This window comes from Schistocerca cancellata, chromosome 2, assembly GCF_023864275.1.
Source record: "Schistocerca cancellata isolate TAMUIC-IGC-003103 chromosome 2, iqSchCanc2.1, whole genome shotgun sequence".
In the NCBI taxonomy this organism is placed as follows: domain Eukaryota; kingdom Metazoa; phylum Arthropoda; class Insecta; order Orthoptera; family Acrididae; genus Schistocerca; species Schistocerca cancellata.
Window position 1 is genome coordinate 269,263,134 of NC_064627.1, and position 21,978 is coordinate 269,285,111.

At 46.1% G+C, this 21,978-nt stretch overlaps 1 protein-coding gene across 1 annotated transcript in view; it reads right to left on the reverse strand.

The window, feature by feature from the left end:
• The window catches only part of LOC126153166 (paired mesoderm homeobox protein 2B-like), a 296,092-nt gene that overhangs the window by 115,176 nt on the left and 158,938 nt on the right, over positions 1-21,978 (reverse strand). The window contains exon 4 of the mRNA XM_049916051.1: positions 19,680-19,781. Within this exon, the coding sequence (XP_049772008.1) occupies positions 19,680-19,781 (102 nt within the window). The remainder of the gene's footprint in view (positions 1-19,679; positions 19,782-21,978) is intronic.

Genomic DNA, 21,978 nt, shown 5'->3' on the forward strand with positions numbered 1-21,978 from the left:
AGGTCATTCTGCAAAGCAAGCTTGCACAGTTCTCGCCATGCGCGGCCGGGCGTTGTCCTGCTGAAATATGGCATGTGCAACGGCCTACAGGAAGGGCAGTACCCCGGGCTGTGAAACCTCTCTGATGCACCGGTAGCTGTTCAGATCCCCTCAAGACATAGGAGGCGAAATCGCGAGTTATAGGAAATGTCGCTCCACTTGGCGTTTGTCTGCTTTGCCGCTCAACGATGCAGTCTGCCCGACTACATTCACCAAGACAGCGTCGACGCTGTAGAACAAGATGAAGCGGGACTCGTCCGAAAACACATTTTGTCACTCATCGGCCTTCTCGTGCCCATTGCAGTCTGTGGCGCTAGTGGGTCCTGGTCAATGGAAGCCCATGCAATGGCATGTGTGCCATGAGTTCAACCTGCATAAGAGGGCATCGCACCAACACTGGACAAAGCTGTTCTGTCCATTACGGCCAAGCTGGCAGAAAGGAGGTCCTCCTGCGCTGTGGCCACTTTGAGTCGTTCATTTACCTGTCAGAGCTGTGCACGGCCCTCTCCTCTCCACTGGCTCCACATATGCGTCACTGTTTAAGCAGCGTGCCCTCTACAAGCCGGAATGTCATGGAACGACTGACCCACCTCCTGGAGACCAACTATTCTTCCCCGTTAGAACGCACTCACATGCCAATATTCCATCCTGTGATATCGGTGAGGCACAGCGACACTTGGTTACAAGTTTACACTTTGTATGACGGCTCTGCACCGCCTGAGCGCCGCTTAACACTGACCAGTCAGGTCATACGAAAGAAGGCGCCGTTGAGCCTATGTACACACCAACCCTCTGACCTTTAAATCACTTATTATGGTTCCACAGTTCTACACATCATCCTACCGTTGCGTGTTGCAGACCATTGTTTTAGAGTGTTTACTTTTTACAAGCATACTGTAGTTGGTATCTGACCAAAGTTATGACGTTGTGGTAACAAGCAAGATCCGCAGGCAGCCGTCTGAGCGCTCTGCTCCCAGTGGCGAAAGGAAATCACTTTGAAGTCTCTGTTTTATGAAAAACATCACAAAAATATCTGATGTTCACGGATGGTATGCATCTCTGTGGTGTCAAAAAACTATTCTTAATTTTGATTTGGGCCGGAGCAAAGTTTTTTCTTGAAATAGGTGTTTCCCACATGAGAACTGGCAGGCACAATGCTTCGTGCAGCCGAACCGGCAACACAATGGGGCTAGGCGCCCTATTGGTGTACTTGTGGTGCAAGTAGTACAGCACGCTAGCTGTGAAATGCCAACTACAGTACTCTAAATCGCATTTAAACTGTCTCATCAAAAATACCTCGACAGCTTTTCGCTTTATGATGGCTTGAATTCTTTGGAGGCCACGTTCTGAGTGTCTGTGGAACAGTGGCAGACCAATCTTCCTCACGAGACGAAACCGGACAAGGTGTAAGTAGCCTGTTCATATGTTTGTACGTTGGCAGCGCTATAGTCTGTATTAATATCGCTGACGGCGGTCTGCGCCCTTGGTAACAGACTCTGTGGTTGGACGGACTAGTAGTTAGCAGTTAGTGAGCGGACGGCTTGGACATATGTCCTTCGTGGAGACTCAGTGTTGGTAGGACATGCATTGTAAAATGAGGATGGATGTAGTTGGTAATGTTTGGGTAGTAGAATTACTGACTACATAATTTTTGGAAGTGGATGTCACATGAATAAGGTAAAATCTGCTAAGTACATTTTTTGCTCTTAAACAAAATCTTTCTTTTGCTAACCATATGCCTCTTAGTAGTTAGAGCTTATAGTAGTTGGAATCCTTTTATTTAGATGGCTGTAGTTGCTGCTTGCTGTAATTACTGTAGTTCGTGTTATGAAGATTTTCTGTGAGGTAAGTGACTTATGAAAAGTACGGGTCATTGTTAGGATTTCTTCCAATACAGGGCCATTCTTTTTTGTTAATTATTTGAAGCCATGTTGTCACTGTATAGCAGTAAGATTGCGTTGGGCTTGTACATTCTGGGTAATAAATGAATAGGTTAAGTTTGTGTTGTCTTTCCAGGGAAAATTCTGCAGGTTAGTGTTTGAAATGATCAAACTAAGAAAACACTACGAAGTTTCGAAGGTAGTGATGTGGAACTCTAGGATCTGGAGCGACGAAACTGTTCCATTGGTTTCGGGGGGGGGGGGGGGAGGGGTTCCAGGCACGGTAGTCTATTTCAGGAATGCTGTTGCCCACGAAGTATTACTTCACACATGCTACTTCAGGCCAGGGGGCAGAGTCATACTGATGGAAACAATCGTCGTCTCCGAACCATTTCTCTGCTGTACACAGGACACGATGCTGTTAAATGTGCTCATATCGGTCCACATTCGTCCTTTTCTGAAGCGCGATTAGACGACCACAAACCTAACCACGAACAGCTCCCCCATACCACAACGCCGCCTTCTCCGTACTTACTGTTGTCCCTACACATGATGGCAAGTAACGTTCTGCAGGCATTCGCCATCCCCAAACCCTTCAGTCGGACTGTGCAGGGTACAGCGTGATTCACCACTCCAGAGCATTCGTTTCCAGTCATCCACTGTCGAGTGGTATCCCTGATTTCGCCACCTTAAACGTAGCTTAGTATTCACTACAGAAATTTGTCGCTTTACGAGGAACTGCTCTATCATTGTATCCCATTGTTTCTTACTCCCTTCGCTTAGTCTCTGACCTAGCTGGACTGCAAATAGCGCTTTGGCAGTCACGAGTGATTCCTTCCTCTGATATCATGCGATTTTTTGACAACCACCTTCCGCATGCTCGACGGTGCTTGTTCGTCAGTGCATGACGCCTGCCTACTTTTTATTTAGCTGCGGTTGTTCCTTCACGTTTCCATTTCACAATCACGTCACCAACAGTCGACTTGGACAGTGTTAGAAGAGTTAAAGTGTGCCTGATGGACTTGTTGCTCCGGTGACAGCCAATGACCAGGCCATGTTCCCCTGAGCGGCCCATTGTGCCACCACTGATTCTCTGCTGACAAAACAATACTATCGGCATCCTTTTATAATGGCGGGTCCGCCTTTCATGGCATATGGTGTTCAGTTTTGCATTACTTAGGGTGACCAGATACTTTTGATCAGATAGTGTACAACACAAGCGCCACCTCTGGCGCTACGCGACAACGAATATTCCCGTAGACAGACTGCGATGACTTTCCAGCCAGTTGCTCGGACTGTGGCGGTGGTGTATGTGTTTTAGCCGAACTTCGGCATTTAGGATCAGCCTCGGGAATAAGGAACTGCGAGAAAATCGTTGTGTCATTTAGCACTTCAGACTGAGTTGTCAGTTGCTTCTAACTGTCATACATCGACTGACTAATTTGCTGAATGGATAATGATCTACTCCCTTGAGTATAAATACGAGGGGCATTCGGAAAGTGCTGTAACACAGTTTTTCTCTCCAATTTAGCTTGAAAAAATGCAGAATTTGTTTTGGGACGTCGTGAAATATTTACGATTCAGACCCTTTAGTTTCACAAAGTTCCGATAAATGATGGAGTTATACGCAGCGTTCAAAGTGGCGTCAGTAATGGAGGTGCCTTCATAGCAGACAGCTCTCATTGAGTTCTTTTTGGCGGAAAATCAGAGCAGCGTAGCGATTCATAGACGCCTGCAGATTGTCTATGGAGATCTTGCAGTGAGCAAAAGCATGGTGAATCGTTGGGAGAGCGTCTCCCATCATCACAACAGGGTCGCCCAAACCTGTCCTGTGTCCCGTGTGCCGGCCGGCCGTGACTACTGGAGTGCTGGAACGTACAGACACACTCATTCGCGGTGGTCGACGAATCACAGTCAAACACCTCGCTGCACAGTTGGATGTCTCTGCTGGTAGTGGTGACACACTCATCCACCAGTTGGGGTACTCATCCACCCTACAGCCCGGATCTCGCACCTTCCGACTTCCATCTGTCTGTCCCAACGAAGGTGCACTCCGTGGGAAGCAGTACGTTGATGTTTGGGAGATTATTGATGAAGCAAGACGTTGGCTCCTACGCCGACTAGTAGCGTGGTACCATGTGGGCATACAGGTCCTCCCAGTAGGTCTATGTAAGGCCGTCGTTGAACGGAGGTTTGAAAAACAGGGTTTTGTAGCCAAAAGAGTGGGGAGTAATATGGTACACTGGAACCCTGAAAAAAGCCAACCTGCTTTCAGGAAAAAATGTGTTGCATTACTTATCGAATAGTGAACCGAACATCCAACCAGAGTGGCATAATGGTCGTGTTTGCGCCCATGAAATAGCAAGGTGTGATAATAACAGCGTACACATCAGTACAACATTATTTCACAATATTATGTGTATCAATCCACCCTCGTCTGAATAAATCATCGGTTCCTTTCAATCTGTTGATTATTTTTTTCCGTAAAAATCTAATACAAATTGTACTATGTCATCTCTTTTGCTCCTTACCATCACTTTATTCTGACACCTTTGACAACCTACTGTCATGCAGATAGCAATTTATGTTCAGAGCTTTCTTGCTAGCGTTGAAGTCCTATTTGTGCTGTCCATAATGTCGCAGAATTTTCTGCCTAGTAATATATTTACCAATATCGCCATGGAATATGTGGGGTCCTGCCCACTCGTCTCTTATAGGATGCCTAAAGGAGGCTGCGTTCTCGGATAGCTATACAACAATTCAAGCAAACCACATTAATGGTTTTTATTACAATAAAGTAGATCGACAATACTTAACTTTGTATTTACAAGAACGTGTCGCAAGCGATGGGCGACATCATGCAAACAAGTCAGTGTCCTTTGCTATATCCAATGTCCATGTAAGCAGTTGTTTTAAAGCACAAGTCTCAGTATAACAGTTAGGGTGACGGGTCTTGTAGTGCTGCTCTTCTAGCGGCGGTCTACTACTGCACGGCCGAGGCTTTTGAGGGTGGTTGGAATACAGCTTCACCGGTTGCTCACGGCCTTACTCTGTTGGTGAAAGGTAAAATTGTTCCATTCGACAGTGATGCCATTCCAAAGACATCTCTGGAGTGCACTTTGAAGGTGTGGCGGTGCGACTTTAAGTCCCATACCACCCTCCGACAGTGGAAGTTCAGGTTGCAGGCAATAGGTAACATAGCGATGAACAACATTATGTACGAGGTGCATTCAAGTTCTAAGGCCTCCGATTTTTTTTCTTCGGACTGGAAAGAGATAGAAACATGCGCATTGTTTTAAAATGAGGCCGCGTTCATTGTCAATACGTCCCAGAGATGGCAGCACCGTACGCCAGATGGAATTTTACCGCCAGCGGCCAGAATGAGAACTGTTTTAAATACTTAAAATGGCGACGTTTTCCTTACTTGAACAGCGTGCAATCATTCGTTTTCTGAATTTGCGTGGTGTGAAACCAATTGAAATTCATCGACAGTTGAAGGAGACATGTGGTGATGGAGTTATGGATGTGTCGAAAGTGCGTTCGTGGGTGCGACAGTTTAATGAAGGCAGAACATCGTGTGACAACAAACTGAAACAACCTAGGGGTCGCACAAGCCGATCTGACGACATGATCGAGAAAGTGAAGAGAATTGTTTTGGGGGATCGCCGAATGACTGTTGAACAGATCGCCTCCAGAGTTGGCATTTCTGTGGGTTCTGTGCACACAATCCTGCATGACGACCTGAAAATGCGAAAAGTGTCATCCAGGTGGGTGCCACGAATGCTGACGGACGACCACATGGCTGCCCGTGTGGCATGTTGCCAAGCAATGTTGACGCGCAACGACAGCATGAATGGGACTTCCTTTTCGTCGATTGTGACAATGGATGAGACGTGGATGCCATTTTTCAATCCAGAAACAAAGCGCCAGTCAGCTCAACGGAAGCACACAGATTCACCGCCACCAAAAAAATTTCGGGTAACCGCCAGTGCTGAAAAAATGATGGTATCCATGTTCTGGAAGAGCGAGGGCGTAATCCTTACCCATTGCGTTCCAAAGGACAGTACGGTAACAGGTGCATCCTACGAAAATGTTTTGAAGAACAAATTCCTTCCTGCACTGCAACAAAAACGTCCGGGAAGGGCTGCGCGTGTGCTGTTTCACCAAGACAACGCACCCGCACATCGAGCTAACGTTACGCAACAGTTTCTTCGTGATAACAACTTTGAAGTGGTTCCTCATGCTCCCTACTCACCTGACCTGGCTCCTAGTGACTTTTGGCTTTTTCCAACAATGGAAGACACTCTTCCGTGGCCGCACATTCACCAGCCGTGTTGCTATTGCCTCAGCAATTTTCCAGTGGTCAAAACATACTCCTAAAGAAGCCTTCGCCGCTGCCATGGAATCATGGCGTCAGCGTTGTGAAAAATGTGTACGTCTGCAGGGCGATTACGTCGATAAGTAACGCCAGTTTCATCGATTTCGGGTGAGTAGTTAATTAGAAAAAAAATCGGAGGCCTTAGAACTTGAATGCACCTCGTATCAACATCGGTGGTTTACGATGATCGAATGGTCAGGTCAATACTATCGCTGCATGAGTGGCTGTAGGAAGGCTAACGTTAACCGTGGTCGGAATCGGAGTCCTCAAGGATGGTAGGAGGAACTGGGTTTCGGTGCCAGTGCTGGAGTGTGGTGGTGCCAATGTTTTATAAACCAGCGACCGTGTCGCGTAGAGCTTCTACTTTGGCTTAGAGACGCCATACCTTCTCTCGCATGGACGCCTTGAGAGTGGCCATGTCAGTTTCCTCGTGCAGAGTAACTACCCTCGCGAGGGGAGGGGCATGCAGGCTCCACCGTTGAATCTTATTCTGCAGGCGCTAGAGGGTCTGTTTCCGGGATGCATTAATCGTAGCCCACGCATTGATGCCCTAGGTGAGGGAAGGGTGGAAACCATCCAGCAGAGCCGGAGCTTGCTGTCGAGGTTCAGTTCCATCCTGGTGAACATTGGGTATAACGCTTTGATCACATCGAGTCCTTTTTGGGTTACATGTTCTGCAAGGCGATGGAAGAGCAGTTTTTTATCCATCCGGGCACCTAGGTATTTGGTATCAGGGAACCATGGGACCTAGACGCCTGCTATAGTGATGATGTGGCAGACGATGGGGCGCCCTTTACTGAAGTAAACTGCCATAGCTTTGTCGACATTGAGGGCTATCTCGTTGGAACGGCATCAGGTCACTGTCACGTCCACCTGTCTCTGGAGGCGACCAGTGAGCTGGTCTGTGTTGCGACCGGTGGTGTACAGCGTCGTGTCATCGGCGTATTCCGCCAGGTGTCAGTGTGGGAGGACTGGCATATCGTTAACATAAATGTTAAAAAGAATGGGAGACAACACGTAGCCCCGAGGGGCACACATCGACATGTGACGTGAGCTGGAGCGGCGACCTTGCTGAGTAACCAAGAAAACCGATCGTGGAGGAGATTATCCACGATCTTCACAAAGATGTCGGGGATGCTGTCTGTGCCAGCATTTTGTACACAAGACTGTCCTGCCAGATCTTGTCATACGCGTTTTTCAGGTCCAGGGAAACCGCTGGCGTCGACATGGTGGAGTTAAAGCCCTTGCTAACATGTTCCGTGATCTGAAGGACTTTGAGTTCAGCTGACGGATGGGAAGCGGATCCAAACTGTTCCGGATGGATGATCCCAGCCGCCGCCAGAGGCTGGGAAACGTGGTGGAGAGTCAAAGATTCTAGAGCCTTGGCTACGGTATTCAGAAGGCCAACGGGCCTGTTGTTAGTATGGACCGTAGGATCCTAAGGGCTTGGGGATGGCAATTATTTTGGTCTGCTACCACTGCAGGGGAAAAACGCCAGTTGTGAGACAGTAGTTCAGGATGCAGTGGCTTGCGTGGGAGCCGGCGGAGGTGTTCGTTTAAAACACCTTCCAAACCTGGAGCCGATTGTCCACGCTTCCGCCGGAGGATCCGCTGGATTTCCGCCGTGGACGTAAGTTGAGGGGCAGATAGGTCTTTCTCTGAAAGCGGCAATGGGCACTAGAATATCGTGTTCATCTTGTAGTTCATGAGGCGTCAGGTCCTGGATGAGTAACTGGATTTGGGCCTCAAATGCATCGGCCAGAGTTTCTACCACACGGAGGGAATCATAAGTTAAACCATCGACAGTGCGGACGGGATGGTTGGTTTTCACTGCGGAGCGCCGCAGGACTTGGACAAAAGCCCTTTCGGATTTATGTTGGAAGAGGAAGACAGACATCTTGTCTTCCCATCGTTCCGTTTTCCAGTCGGCAAGCCGGTGGCAGAATTCACGCTGGAGACGCTTCTTGACGTTTATCCCGAAACTGCTTCCACCACCTGCGGCCAAGGTTGGCAGGAGCGGCGCTTATGTTCTCTTCGTAAAGAGACCGCTCCTGTCGTGGTGCGGTGCTTATGAGCGGGCTATTGGCTGACGTCAGCTCACAGCCTTCCCAGCTCTTGCGTTCTTCGTCTTCGTGCTGGTGCTTGTGGTTACGCCGGCCAGAATGTTTCTCCTGTTTACTTTGCCTCTTCTTCTTTAGATTACATACTTGATTTCCAATCCGCTCACCATAGTGTCTTTCCTGCCGTAATACGCACACTATCTACACTATCCGATCAAATGTATATGGACAGCCCTAGGTAATGGGGGACAGGCCACTACACGTCTCGAGAAACGGACTCGCCAGTGTAGGAGGAGGCGGGGCGTATTGTGTAGAGAAAGAGAAACAGCAGAATTGGTTGGCCGGAAGAACACAGTGACTTGGATCGTGGGCTAGCATTGCATGTCACCTTGACAACAAATTCTTCAGGCGCATTTAAACACTTCAGAAGCCGCCCGAGTCGAACTTTTGCCATGTTTTTGTTAAGTGGAAACGCGACGGAACAGCTGCAGCTAAACCGAGACCAGGCAAATTTCATCTAATGACGGACGAGGATTGACGAGAATTGCCGAGGGTGGTTGTAAAAAATAGCATGAAATGCGCGGAGGGAATCCTTGTGAGTTGCACAGTGTGACTAGCAGTCCACCTAACTATGCGTAGGGAGCTGAAAAGAATGAACTACAGTGGACAAGTAGCTCGTCGTAAGACAAACATTTCCGTAGTTAACAGTAAGCGACGTTTGAGGTGGTGTACAGAGGATGACTGGATAAGAGCGATTTGGGGTAATGAACCGTGGCATACCCTGATGCAAATCCAATGAAAGGGTTTAGGTATGATGAATGCCTGGAGAAAGTTACCAGCTATCCTGTGTAGTGCCAAGTGCGAAGGAATGGTGCTATGGTAGGTGTATTTCGTGCTTAGTATGTGGTACCCTTATTCCACTTAATACACCCTTATATACAGAAGGAGATGAACCGATTTTACACCATTGTATATTGAGTACAGTAGAGTAACAGTTCAGAGGCGGTAACTATTTGTACCAGCAGGACAACTCCAACTGTGAGCAGCGTCTGAGGGACAACTGATTTTGGGCGATTCCATTGCTCAAATAGACTAGCCTGAGGAGAATTCTGACTGGATGAAACACGTATGGGATAAGTCAGAATGTCGACTTCCCCCAGCCTCCAGCGTCCAACATCGCTACCTTCACTGGTTTCTCCTCTCGAAGGAGAATGGGCTGTCATTCCTCAACAGACACTCAGACACTTCACTGAAAGCGTCTCCCAGCAGAGTTCAAGCCATCGTAAAGGTGAAGGGGGACACACGCTGTATTCACGTCTACTAATATAAGCCGGATACTTTCGGTCAGTTAATGTACTTACTCAGCTTTAGTACTTTGTGTGTTACGTTCCGGCACCTTTTCTGTCACCTCTGTCACCCCATATTCTCCCCGTCAATAAATTTATTAGACTAATAGGGAACGGTCGCGCTTGTTGAAGAAGGCTTTGCCTGTGATCGGTTTTAGTGCTTCCAGTACGAGTAACACCGCTTAGTCTGGAGCGCGGTTGTACCTGATCACCTCACAAAATCGTTTCCTGATACAGACAAGTGTAAATTTCACATTGTTGAGCATTAAACACACAGGACAAAAAATTGCTCCCCTTCCCACCCGGGGACGTCAATCTAATATGGTGTAACACAGCTTCCAACATTGAAAATGGCCTCGATTCGGCAAGTGTGTGTCGAACCAGGAACGTATGCTTCTACCTCTGTGAAGATGACGGTGGTCATCTTGGAACGGACGAGCATCTACAGCGTACTCATGAAAGGGGGTACACAGATTCCGTGCTGGTGGCATGAGGAAGGGGATCCAGCAACCAACTACGACTAACATTGCTTCAACCCTTATAACAATTTCATAATTGACAGGTTGTCGTAGGAACCATCGTCTCTTGTTATAATAAATGAACAGACACCATCTAGATCTGTGCTGCAGATTTTACACTGTTGAACTGCATTTTGCGGCCCCAGACCTGAAGATGATCTGCGGCGCAGACCGAAACCGTTAGTCGGTAATAAGAAGTTGTGATCCAAGCGGTGTTTGTTTATTTACTACACGACTCCGGAGAAAGAAACGGAATGAGAAGAAGGAAAAGAAGAAGAAGAGAAGGAAGAGTAACAAGATCGGGCAACTCAGTCGCATTGTGCTCACGGTCTCATCCCAAACACAATAGCTCCTTTGCGGCATCATATCATGTCTCAACGTTGACCACCTCTTGCTGCTATGGTTCCCTGCAACCGACTGGCGCTTGCTTTTTGTTCAAGATAAGGTGACGATTCGCGCGGTGGTGAGGGAACGGTAGGAGCCGTGCCTTGCCCCCGCATTATGACTGCCGATAGGAGAGACTGGTGAGGAGATGACAGCGCCGACTCTTTCCTGCAGTGCTGGCACTATTACCCACTTGTTGTGCATGTACGAAAGCAGACGTGACACACGCGGAAATATTGGCACCGCTCGGAGACAAATGAATATATTCCAGCCAGCGATGATTTTCTGCGCTGCTGATAGGGCCAGTAAAAATCGTATCCTTACTATAGAAAACTGTACATACCACTGACTTAGGTCAGAGGCGGAGCGTCACATGCCCAGCTGATCCAGTTCTACACCATCCGCAGCACTTCAAAGTGAACAATGTGATCTTTTAATGAACGGGCGTACTCCTATGCTTCTTGAGCTGACACTTCGTAGCTGATGTAAATAAATCCAGACAATAACAATTAGGGTTGTAGGTTTATGTTGTTGTTACAGCTTCAGTTTCTCTCTCATTTTAAACATTCTATATACTGCCGAAACGCAACGACAGACGGTCAGTGTTTGTCAATGTGGTCGAGTTCAACGGCCACAGAACCAGAAGGTAATGGGTGTACAGCAGCGACGGAACAACAGAGGGGTGGGGTGGGGTGCCGGCCACCCCCTGCAGGCGACGGATTAGCGCCGGTGTTTGGGCGCGCTTATCCCGGCCTGCTATCCTGCGTGACGTCACGGCAAATGGCCCATGCGGGCACCCCGCAGGGCGCCCCGGGGGTTCCCCGAGCAGGGCGCGCAACTCTACACCGGCAGCTCGCGGCGCAGCCGGAAGACGCGCCGCACTGCGCTGCGCTCACTATCCACGATGGAAGGCACTGGATGCGTGTTACGTTCAAGCGTGGTGCCGGGAAGGCAATTTTACTTTACGATACGGACTACCTCCGGATCAGCACCCAGTAAATATAATTATCCTGCTTGGGTTCATTACAGGTTTTGGTATGTGAGTTCAACGTACTATAGTAGTGTGTCTCGCTCGGCTAGTTACGAAGCGATGTCCCCAGAGGTACGATCGACTTTTTAAACAACCTGTATTATGTAGGTCACGATTCCAAGTATCGTACCCTACAGCCATTCACCCTGGTGGTCCGTCTTCTGGAAGTAATCGACAAGAAAGAATTTCGTAATTTCTTGTGATAGATTAGAGCAATGAAAATAATACAGAACCGAATTATCTGGATGCATTTACTTCGATTTTTTCTTCCTTTTCGACGTTTTAGATTTCCGTCTATGTTATTGCAATCGTTGTTTCTATTACTCACATCGCATCAGTTGAGTTTTATTCATGAAATATTCTTTCGTTTAAGACTCCATCTGCAACATTTTCTTCATGGTGCGAGAAGAATTTATATTTTAAATGTCTGTTTCACAATCACGATCCAAAAAATTTAATCTTGTAACGAAAAATTAATTTTTGCACCATTTCACATCCAAAATAAACGAATTATCTTTTCTTTTGTTTCCTAACCGATACATCGGTGTTTTTAAACGTTGAAATCATATTCCAAAAATAATAACAGACGTCAAAAACTGAGAGCAAATAAAACATTTAATACGATGATTAAAATTATGCAGCAAAAGATCAGAAATACAAAAAATTAAACAATAAATATCCAGTCATCCCGATAAGGATATAAAAAAAACGGAAAACCTCTAACGTAATTTGAACCAACAATCTCCAGCATACCAGTCAATAAACATAAACGCTATTCTGCGCGACCATTTTGGTAATAACGGAATTGTCAATGGTTACACAGTCACAACAAATCCTGAAATTATTTTTGTAGATAAGTCGCAAATGAGGGCCCAACAGGGTGAGTGAATGCAGGGTGTGAAACCTGGGACCCTAATCTACACCACTGTATAAATTGTCTCAAAAAGTCAGCCCCCCCCCCCCCCTGGTGACCTCTCCTTGTTAGCTGAGCAAGTATCAAGACTGCACCACCATCACCTATCGGAATCACGTCTCCGCCTGAAAATGGGGAGGTGCCCCGTAGTTTTGTGTCCACCCCAACAGCAGACCGGGTAAGTCAGTTCGAATATCAGATGAAGTCAAGGATGTACCACCTCCAATATTACGGTGCCAAGATGAGAGCTACCTGTGTTCCTTTCCTCACTGTTATTGCTGGGAAAAGGTCTTCAGGTGTACCTGCTGGTCAGACCACAAAAGGTAAATTATTTATTAGGGAACATCTCCAATATGTTTGCAATACAAGCAATAAAATACGTCAGTGCACCTTAGTAAAACGTAAGAAATTATCAAAGCTCATTAGATACACGTCAGAATTCAACAGTCGTCAAATTGATACTAGCTGTACTACGCGCTTGGATATGATCGACTGTCGGATTGACAAATGCACTACGTGACCAAAAGTATCCAGACGCCCCCGAAAATATACGTTTTTCATACTAGGTGCATTGTGCTGCCACCTACTGCCAGGTACTCCATCTCAGCGACCTCAGTAGTCATTAGACATCGCGAGAGAGCAGAATAGGAAGCTCCGCGGAACTCACGTACTTCGAACGTGGTTAGGTGATTGGGTGTCACTTGTGTCATACGTCTTTACGCGACATTTGCACACTTCTACACATCCCTAGGTCCACTGTTTCCAATGTGATGGTGAAGTGGAAACGTGAAGGGACACGTACAGCTCAAAAGCGTACAGGCCGACCTCGTCTGTTGACTGACAGAGACTGCCGACAGTTGAAAAGGGTCGTAATGTGTAATCGGTGGACATTGTAGTGGGACGCGAAATTGAAGCGTCACCCATCCACCTGAGTCAGCCCAGTTTGCAGGTGAATGTAAGTTTAATTTAGTTTTGTTTATGTATTTTTTTGTAGTATTTGTAATGGTTGTGAATTGTCTAAAGTTTTTGTATTTATTTTTTATGTTTCATGTACGGAGAGGGCGGCGCAACGAACAGAGACAGCATCTTTGCTGTCGGGACCAGAGAGAAAATTGCTGGCCACTATACGTCGCGGGTCGACAGCCAAAGAGCAACAGAAGATTCTGAAACCGATTTGTTGCGTCGTGCTTCTAAAAATTGAAAATGAATTTTTTGTAATGTTTTGTACAACAATGACGTCATAGAGAGTTTAATCTTATTAAAAATGTTAGTCCTATCTTGTCAAGGCTCAGGGTCACGTCTGTACGTAGGAAGATAATAAACTAGTGGATGCTACTAAAGTTGAAATACGTGTTCCGAGGATTTATTTATGAAGAATTATGTGAATGAATTAATAATATATTTGACAAGATTATTGAATTTTGACAGCGTTCATCGCGACTTTGAATCTCAAAAGTTTATTCAATGTGGTTCTAATATCGATTAAATCAGATAACGTGTATCAATATAATTTCTGAGGAGAAACAAACGACATCTAAAATTGAAAAAGTTTACGCAAACCAATTGGACTGAGTGACGTAATTTTGTCCATACGACTCAAATGATGTTTTACAGTTTCGTTCAAGAACCATTCTGAGACAATTTAAAAAGAATATAAATAATTTTGAAGTGGGTTGTAACTGACGTAGGTGACGAAGTCTACACATGGTCATATGTCGAAAGAAAATCATTTATCAGACCATCACACAGAAATTCGAAACCGCATCAGGATCCACTGCAAGTACCATGACAGTTAGGCGGGAAGTGAGAAAACTTGGATGTCATGATCGAGCGGCTGCTCATAAACCACACATCACACCGGTAAATGTCAAACTACGCCTCGTTTGGTGTAAGGAGCGTAAACATGGGCCGATTGAACAGTGGAAAAATCGTTGTGTGGAGTGACGAATCACGGTACACAATGTGGCGATCCGATGGCAGGGTGTGGTTATGGAGAATGTCCGGTGAACTTCATCTGCCAGCGTGTGTAGTGCCAACAGTAAAACTAGGAGTCTGTGGTGTTATGGTGTGGTCGTGTTTTTCATGTTGTTTTGCATGACACCATCGCAGGAAAGGCATACATTGATGTTTTAAGCACCTTCTTGCTTCCTATTGTTGAAGAGCAATTCGGGGATGGTGATTGCATCTTTCAACACGATCGAGCACCTGTTCATAATGCACTGTCTGTGGCGGAGTGGTTACGCGACAATAGCATCCCTGTAATGGCCTGGCCTGTACAGAGGCCTGATCTGAATCCTACAGAACACCTTTGGGATGTTTTGGAACGCCGACTTCGTGCCAGGCATCACCGACCGACATCGATACCTCTCCTCAGTGCAGCACTTCGTGAAGAATGGGCTGCCATTCCCCAAGAAACCTTCCAGCACCTAATTGAACGTATGCCTGCGAGAGTGGAAGCTGTCATCAAGGCTAAGGGTGGGCCAACACCATACTGAATTCCAGCATTGCCGATAGAGGCGGCACGAACTAGTAAGTCATTTTCAGGCAGGTGTCCGGATACTTTTGATCAGACAGTATATTTCACCGATATCTCTAGCGAATTACGCCCTGCAGTTTCCAAGTTGTCAACAAGGCACTGTGCAAGCTGGAGGTTAGTCCGTAATGGTATGGTCTGTGTTTCATGGAATCGACTGAGTCCTCTGGTCCAGCTGAACCGGTGTTCACTGGAAATGGTTATGTTCAGCTACTTGGAGACCGTTTGTTCCCAAGCAACGATGGAATTTTTATGGATGACTGTGGTCCATGTCACAGCGCTGCAATTTTTCATGACTGGTCTGAAGGACATTCTGGACAGTTGGAGGGAATGATTTGGCCACTCAGATCGCCCAACATGAGTCCCATCGAACATTTATGGAACATAGTCGAGAGAGATCAGTTCGTGCACAAAATCCTGCACTGGCCACCCTTTCGCAATTATGGACGGCTGCAGACACAGCATGGCTCAGCATTTCTTCTGGGGACTTCAACGAATTGTTGAGTCCATGCCACGTGGAGTTGCAGCACTACACGGGGCAAAGACGGTCCGACAAGTTATCCCATGATATTTGACACTTCGATGTAGACTTGCTTTCAGTTCCATGCAAGATGCAGCTGCATAGTGGGGCCAGCGAGTTTAGGTAGTCTGCACAATCCGCGGACTCATGGTGTGCGCTAAAAGGAACGTCAGAATACGCACTAAGCGCGGTTGTCATTGAGGCGATACGATATGCGATACGACACGTTGCAACAAAGGTTGCTTGATGCGACGGTTATCCGTGCGACATTTGTGTTGCCACAGGAGCGATACGATACGCAAGAAGACACAGCAGGCGGCAATAGCCTCGAGTGCGATGTGTCGCTGTCAACCTCATTGCGGAGAACTTCAAAATGTGTAACGTATTTACTCGAGACTGAAGGGGACTATGGCTCTCCTTCCGCCACTAAAAACAATTTCGATATTTTAGATGCATTTGGTACACAGCACTTCATGACCCAAAATGCACCAAACGGCAACTCTCCAGTAACTACATTCTTATTGTAAACATTTCAAAGTATGCACTGTGTTTCACTTAATTTCAAATTATTATAATAACTATGGGCAACGGAGTGAAGGAAACAGTTCACTATCAAACTTTGATAGCACAGAATCCTCTGCAATAAAATATTTTCACCGAGCAGTTTCCTCAAAAGCCTATAAGAAAGATTGCATGGCGGAGAAAATATGCGAATCCCGAAACAGTGGTTATAATTTTTTACGCGAAATTTTCACTCTGCAGCGGAGTGTGCGCTGATATGAAACTTCCTGGCAGATTAAAACTGTGTGCCCGACCGAGACTCGAACTCGGGACCTTTGCCTTTCGCGGGCAAGTGCTCTACCATCTGAGCTACCGAAGCACGACTCACGCCCGGTACTCCCAGCTTTACTTCTGCCAGTATCTCCGCTGCAGAGTGAAAATCTCATTCTGGAAACATCCCCAAGGCTGTGGCTAAGCCATGTCTTCGCAGTATCCTTTCTTTCAGGAGTGCTAGTTCTGCAAGGTTCGCAGGAGAGCTTCTGTAAAGTTTGGAAGGTAGGAGACGAGATACTGGCAGAAGTAAAGCTGTGAGTACCGGGCGTGAGTCGTGCTTCGGTAGCTCAGATGGTAGAGCACTTGCCCGCGAAAGGCAAAGGTCCCGAGTTCGTGTCTCGGTCGGGCACACAGTTTTAATCTGCCAGGAAGTTTCATAATCCACGAATTTTATTTTTCAGAGCCGCAGTACTAACGGAACTGTGACACTGTCTGATATGCCTGTAATCATGGAAACGACTGACTCGTACGCACGGCGGCTGCAAGGGACGTAGTTGCGCGAACGCCGGCAGACACGCCGCGGTCCAGTGGCGGTATATATATACGTGAAGGCGGGGAGCCGCTAAGAGGTCGGGGGCGGAAGTTGGCGCCTCCACCCCCGCCGGCGGCAATCAGGGTGTGCGGGCCGATGGGATTAGCGCCTCCCCTCCCCCGCCCTTCCCCCCGCTCCCCCCCCCCCCCCTCCGCGAGCCAACATCTGCCGCCTGATTACCCAGTCCCACGGGACGAGGTCGCGGATCTGCCCGCTAGCTCCGAGGCTGACAACTCCGTGCTGGTGGCTCCTGCTGCCAATGCGGCAGCGCTGGACGCGTTTTGTCTTCAAAAAGCGGAAATGCGAATGTAAGTAAAGCCGAAGGTTGGAGTGAACACCAGAGAGCTTTACAAGTCATGGTACTACAGTCTAAAGTTGGGTTCAAAACCAAAGAGCTTTACACTGAGGTGATAAAAGCCACGTGATACATCCCGATATCGTGTTGGACCTCTTTTCGCCTGGGGTAATGCCGAAACTCGACGTGGCGTGGTCTCTGCAAGTAGCAGGAAGTCCCCTGCAAAAAATACTGAGCCATGCTGCCTTTATAGCCGTCCATAATTGCAGGAGTGTTGCCGGTCCTCGATTCTGGACACGAACTGACCTTTCTATTATGTCCCGTAAATGTTCATTGGGATTCGCGTCACCCGATTTGGGTGATCAAATGATTCGCTTGAACAGTCCAGAATGTTCTTCAAACCAATAGCGAACAACTGTGGTCCAGTCACATGCCGCATTGTCATCAATAAAAATTCCATCGTCTTCCATGAATGGGTGCCAACTGTCTCCAAGCCGAACAACCAGAGGACCCTGTCCATCCCTCGTAAATACAGCCTAACCATTACGTTGCCACCACCAGCTTGCACAGTGCATTGTTGACAACTTGGGTCCCTGGCTGTGTGAGGTTCAAAATGGTTCAAATGGCTCTGAGCACTATGGGACTTAACTGCTGAGGTCATCAGTCCCCTAGAACTTAGAACTACTTAAACCTAAGTAACCTAAGGACATCACATACATCCATGCCCGAGGCTGGATTCGAACCTGCGAACGTAGCGGTCGCGCGGTTCCCGACTGTAGCGCCTAGAACCGCTCGGCCGGCGCTGTGTGAGGCCTGCGCCACACTCAGACCCTACCATCAGCTCCCACCAACCGAAATCGGGATTCATCTGACCAGGCCAGGGTTTTCCAGTCGTCTCGGGTCCAACCGACACGGCCACAAGCCCGAGAGAGGTGCTGCAGGCGATGTCGTGCTGTTATCAAAGGTACTCGCGTCTGCCGTCTGCTACCATAGCCCATTAACGCCAGATTCGTCGCACTGTCCTAAAGGATACATTCGTTGTATGTCCCGCACTGATTTCTGTGGCTGTTTCAAGCATTATTGCCTGTCTGTTAGCACTGACACCTTTAGGCAAACGCCGCTGCTCTCTGTCGTTAAATGAATGCTGTCGGCTACTGCGTTGTCCGTAGTGAGAGGTATACCTGAACTGTGATAGGCTCGGCACGCTCTTGACACTGTGGATCTCTTGAGTACTGAATTTCCTAACAATTTGCGAAATGGAATATCCCATGCGTCCAGCTCCAACTACCATTCCGTGTTCAAAGTCTTAATTTCCGTCGTGCGGCCGTGAACATTTCACATGAATCACCTGAGTGCAAATGACATCTCCGCCAATGCACTGCCCTTTCACACCTACTGTACGCGATCTTACTGCCATACGTATATGTGCGTATTGCTGTCCCATGAGTTTTGTCGGCTCAATGTACTAGCGATGATACTGCAACCAAAGATTCCTTTACCACACTTAACATCTACATCTACATCTACATCATCTAAATCCCGAAGTTTTAATTCTTGTAATTCGAGTAAGACAGGTACATTAATTGTCGCAAACTTCAAGTTATACATATACAGACCCTGCAGTCTCTTTGGATTTCTTTAAAGGGGCTCTATCATTCACTCTCGCGCAAAAATTATCTAATCTGTCTGGGAATCGCAAGTGCCCAGTAACAATTTTAGCCAATTTCGGTTAAATTCTGTCCAGCGGTGCGAAGATTCGAAGGAGCATCAACTACACAATATTTCGAGCCATTTAGGAAGCTAATGTTTGTAACACAGAGAGTTCTCAAATTTTACAAGATCCATTTCCCTAGGCTGCCAATAAGTTAACTTTTAAACGAATGCTTTCAGAGCAAGATATTTTGTGTGTTTCTAGAACACGTAACGTTTTAGTGATACAGTACTTGGCGTTTTTGATTCTCACATGCCTTCATCTTGCTGTATTTGAATAGTGTGATAAAACGGAAATACTCCATTCAAAAATAAGTAAAGGTGAGTTACACTGAAGCGTAGCATTTTTCATTTCTGTACAGTGAATGCCAATTGAAAAATCAAAGTAAGAGTAAAATGGTTCAAATGGTTCTGAGCACTATGGGACTTAACATCTGTGGTCATCATCCCCTAGAACTTAGAACTACATAAAACTAACTAACCTAAGGACATCACACACATCCATGCCCGAGGCAGGATTCGAACCTGCGACCGTAGCAGCCGCTCGGTTCCGGACTGAGCGCCTAGAACGCCTAGTAAGAGTAAACTCTCAACTGATAAATTATGAAGTACGCAGCGATGGCTGAAAAAAACACTGATGAAAGAAACACTGATGAAAGAAACAGAAATAGTACGCAGTCTGTTGAGCAGCGGCTTGCTGTACTGACCTGCACTCGGGCCTCCGTGAGGTTGATCTTCATGGCGAGGTCCTCGCGGGTGAAGACGTCCGGGTAGTGCGTCTGCGCGAACGCGCTCTCCAGTTCCTCCAGCTGTGGGCAAACGCATCCGTTGAAGATGGCACACTCACTGCACAAGCGCTCGCATAAGTAATGTAGGCGTCCACAGACCAAGTCCTGTGCCTAACAAGGAGAGGTCCCCAGCAGTGCGATCGATATTTGTGGTCAGATGGTTGAGAAGCTACCTGTACATTACTTTTTCGAAAATTTTTGAGATTGCTGGCAAAACTGAAATCGGTCTGTAGTTTGATGGTATCTCTTTATCCCCTTTCTTGAATAGAGGCTTAACATCTGCATATTTTAGCCAGTCAGGAAATGTCCCAGTTATAATTGACTGGTTACACAAGTAACTTAGAATTGTACTAAACTCACAAGAACATGCCGTAATTAACTTTGTTGATATTTCGTCATAACCACTAGAATTCTTTGTTTTTAAAGATTTTATTATGGAAGTTATTTCTTTTGGTGAAGTGAGTGACATATTCATGTACCTGAAGCTATTTGTAATGTTAAATAGATTTGCCACACTATGTCCATCGGTTACTAATGTGTCATCTACCCTTAGTGCTATTTGCTCCTGTTCCTTTCTGGTTCTACCTGTCTTTTTCACTATAGCCCATATTGTTTTTATTTTGTTCCCTGACATTGCTATCTTCTTCTCGTAGTGCATTTGTTTAGATGTCTGAATTACTTTTTTTAATATTTTTTCTTGTGTACATTAATGATCTCTCATCAGTTACACCGCCAGAAGATCAGTTCGTTTTGTTTGCAGATGACAAGTATTGCAATAAATAGTATGTCGAGTGTAGTTCTAGAAAAATCTGCTAATGATATTTTCATGGATATTAATAAATGGTTTAAAGCCAACTCACTGACATTAAACTTCGAAGAGACTCACTATATGCAATTCAGAACCTGTAAGAGGTTTCCACCCAGCATATGCATAAAGTATGAAGAAGAGCAGATAGAAGAGGTTGACAGTCTTAAATTCCTGGGATTACAACTTAATAATAAATTCAGTTGGGAGGAGCACACCACAGAACTGCAGAAACGCCTTAACAAATCTCTATTTGCAATTCGAGTGTTAGCGGACATAGGTTACATAAAAATGAAAAAGCTTGCATACTTTGCCTACTTTCATTCCATAATGTCATATGATATAATATTTTGGGGTAACTCTTCAAATCAAACTAAAGTTTTCAGAGTCCAAAAGCGTGTAATACGTATTGTTTTAGGAGTAAATTCACGGACGTCCTCTAGAAACCTCTTCAAGGAACTGGGTATACTAACTACTGCCTCTCAGTATATTTACTCCTTAATGAAATTTGTCCTAAATAATATATCTCTTTTTTCAAACAAACAGCTCAGTTCATACATACAATACCAGGAACAAAAATGATCTGCACAAGGACTTAAAAGCACTTACTTTAGTTCAAAAAGGGGTCCACTACTCAGGAACACTCATCTCAATAATTTGCCAGCAAACATAAAAAATTTAGTTACAAATAAAGATCAGTTTAAAAGGAGCCTGAAAGACTTACTAGTGGCCAACTCCTCCTACTCCATTGACGAATTTTTTAATAGAAACAAATGATGTATATATTCATACTATTAGTATTGTTATTTCAGCTTTAAAAAAAATTGACATGTTCCACATCCACGAGGATCTCCTCAGCACGGATCTATGGAAGGAAAAAATAACCTAATCTAATCTAATCAAAAACTTTTTGGAACTATCTACACGGTGATGTAGGTTAAGATCCCATGTACAACACACTGCAGTCATTCACCCTGTGCCGGCCGCCGTGGCCGAGCGGTTCTAGGCGCTTTAGTCCGTATTCGCGCTGCTGCTACGGTCGTGGGTTCGAATCTTGCTTTGGGCATGGATGTGTGTGAGGCCGTTAGGTTTAAGTAGTTCTAAGTCTAGGGGACTGATGACTTGAGATGTTAAGTCCCATAGTGCGTAGAGCCATTTGGACCATTCGGCCTGACGGGCCCTCGATTGCGAGTAATTGGAAAAAAAAAAAAAAAAAAAAAAAATCGGAATTTTGTATGACACTCTATAGCATTAAAAAGTTGCAGTATGTCGTGTGGTTACGTGGTGTAATGGACAGGATGACAACTAAGCAAGCAGGAAGATATGGGTTCGAATCTTGTCATATGTGCAACTTTTTTATTTTTAAATTTTTATCGAACTGATTTTGATCATTTTTATTCAATTAACTGATTT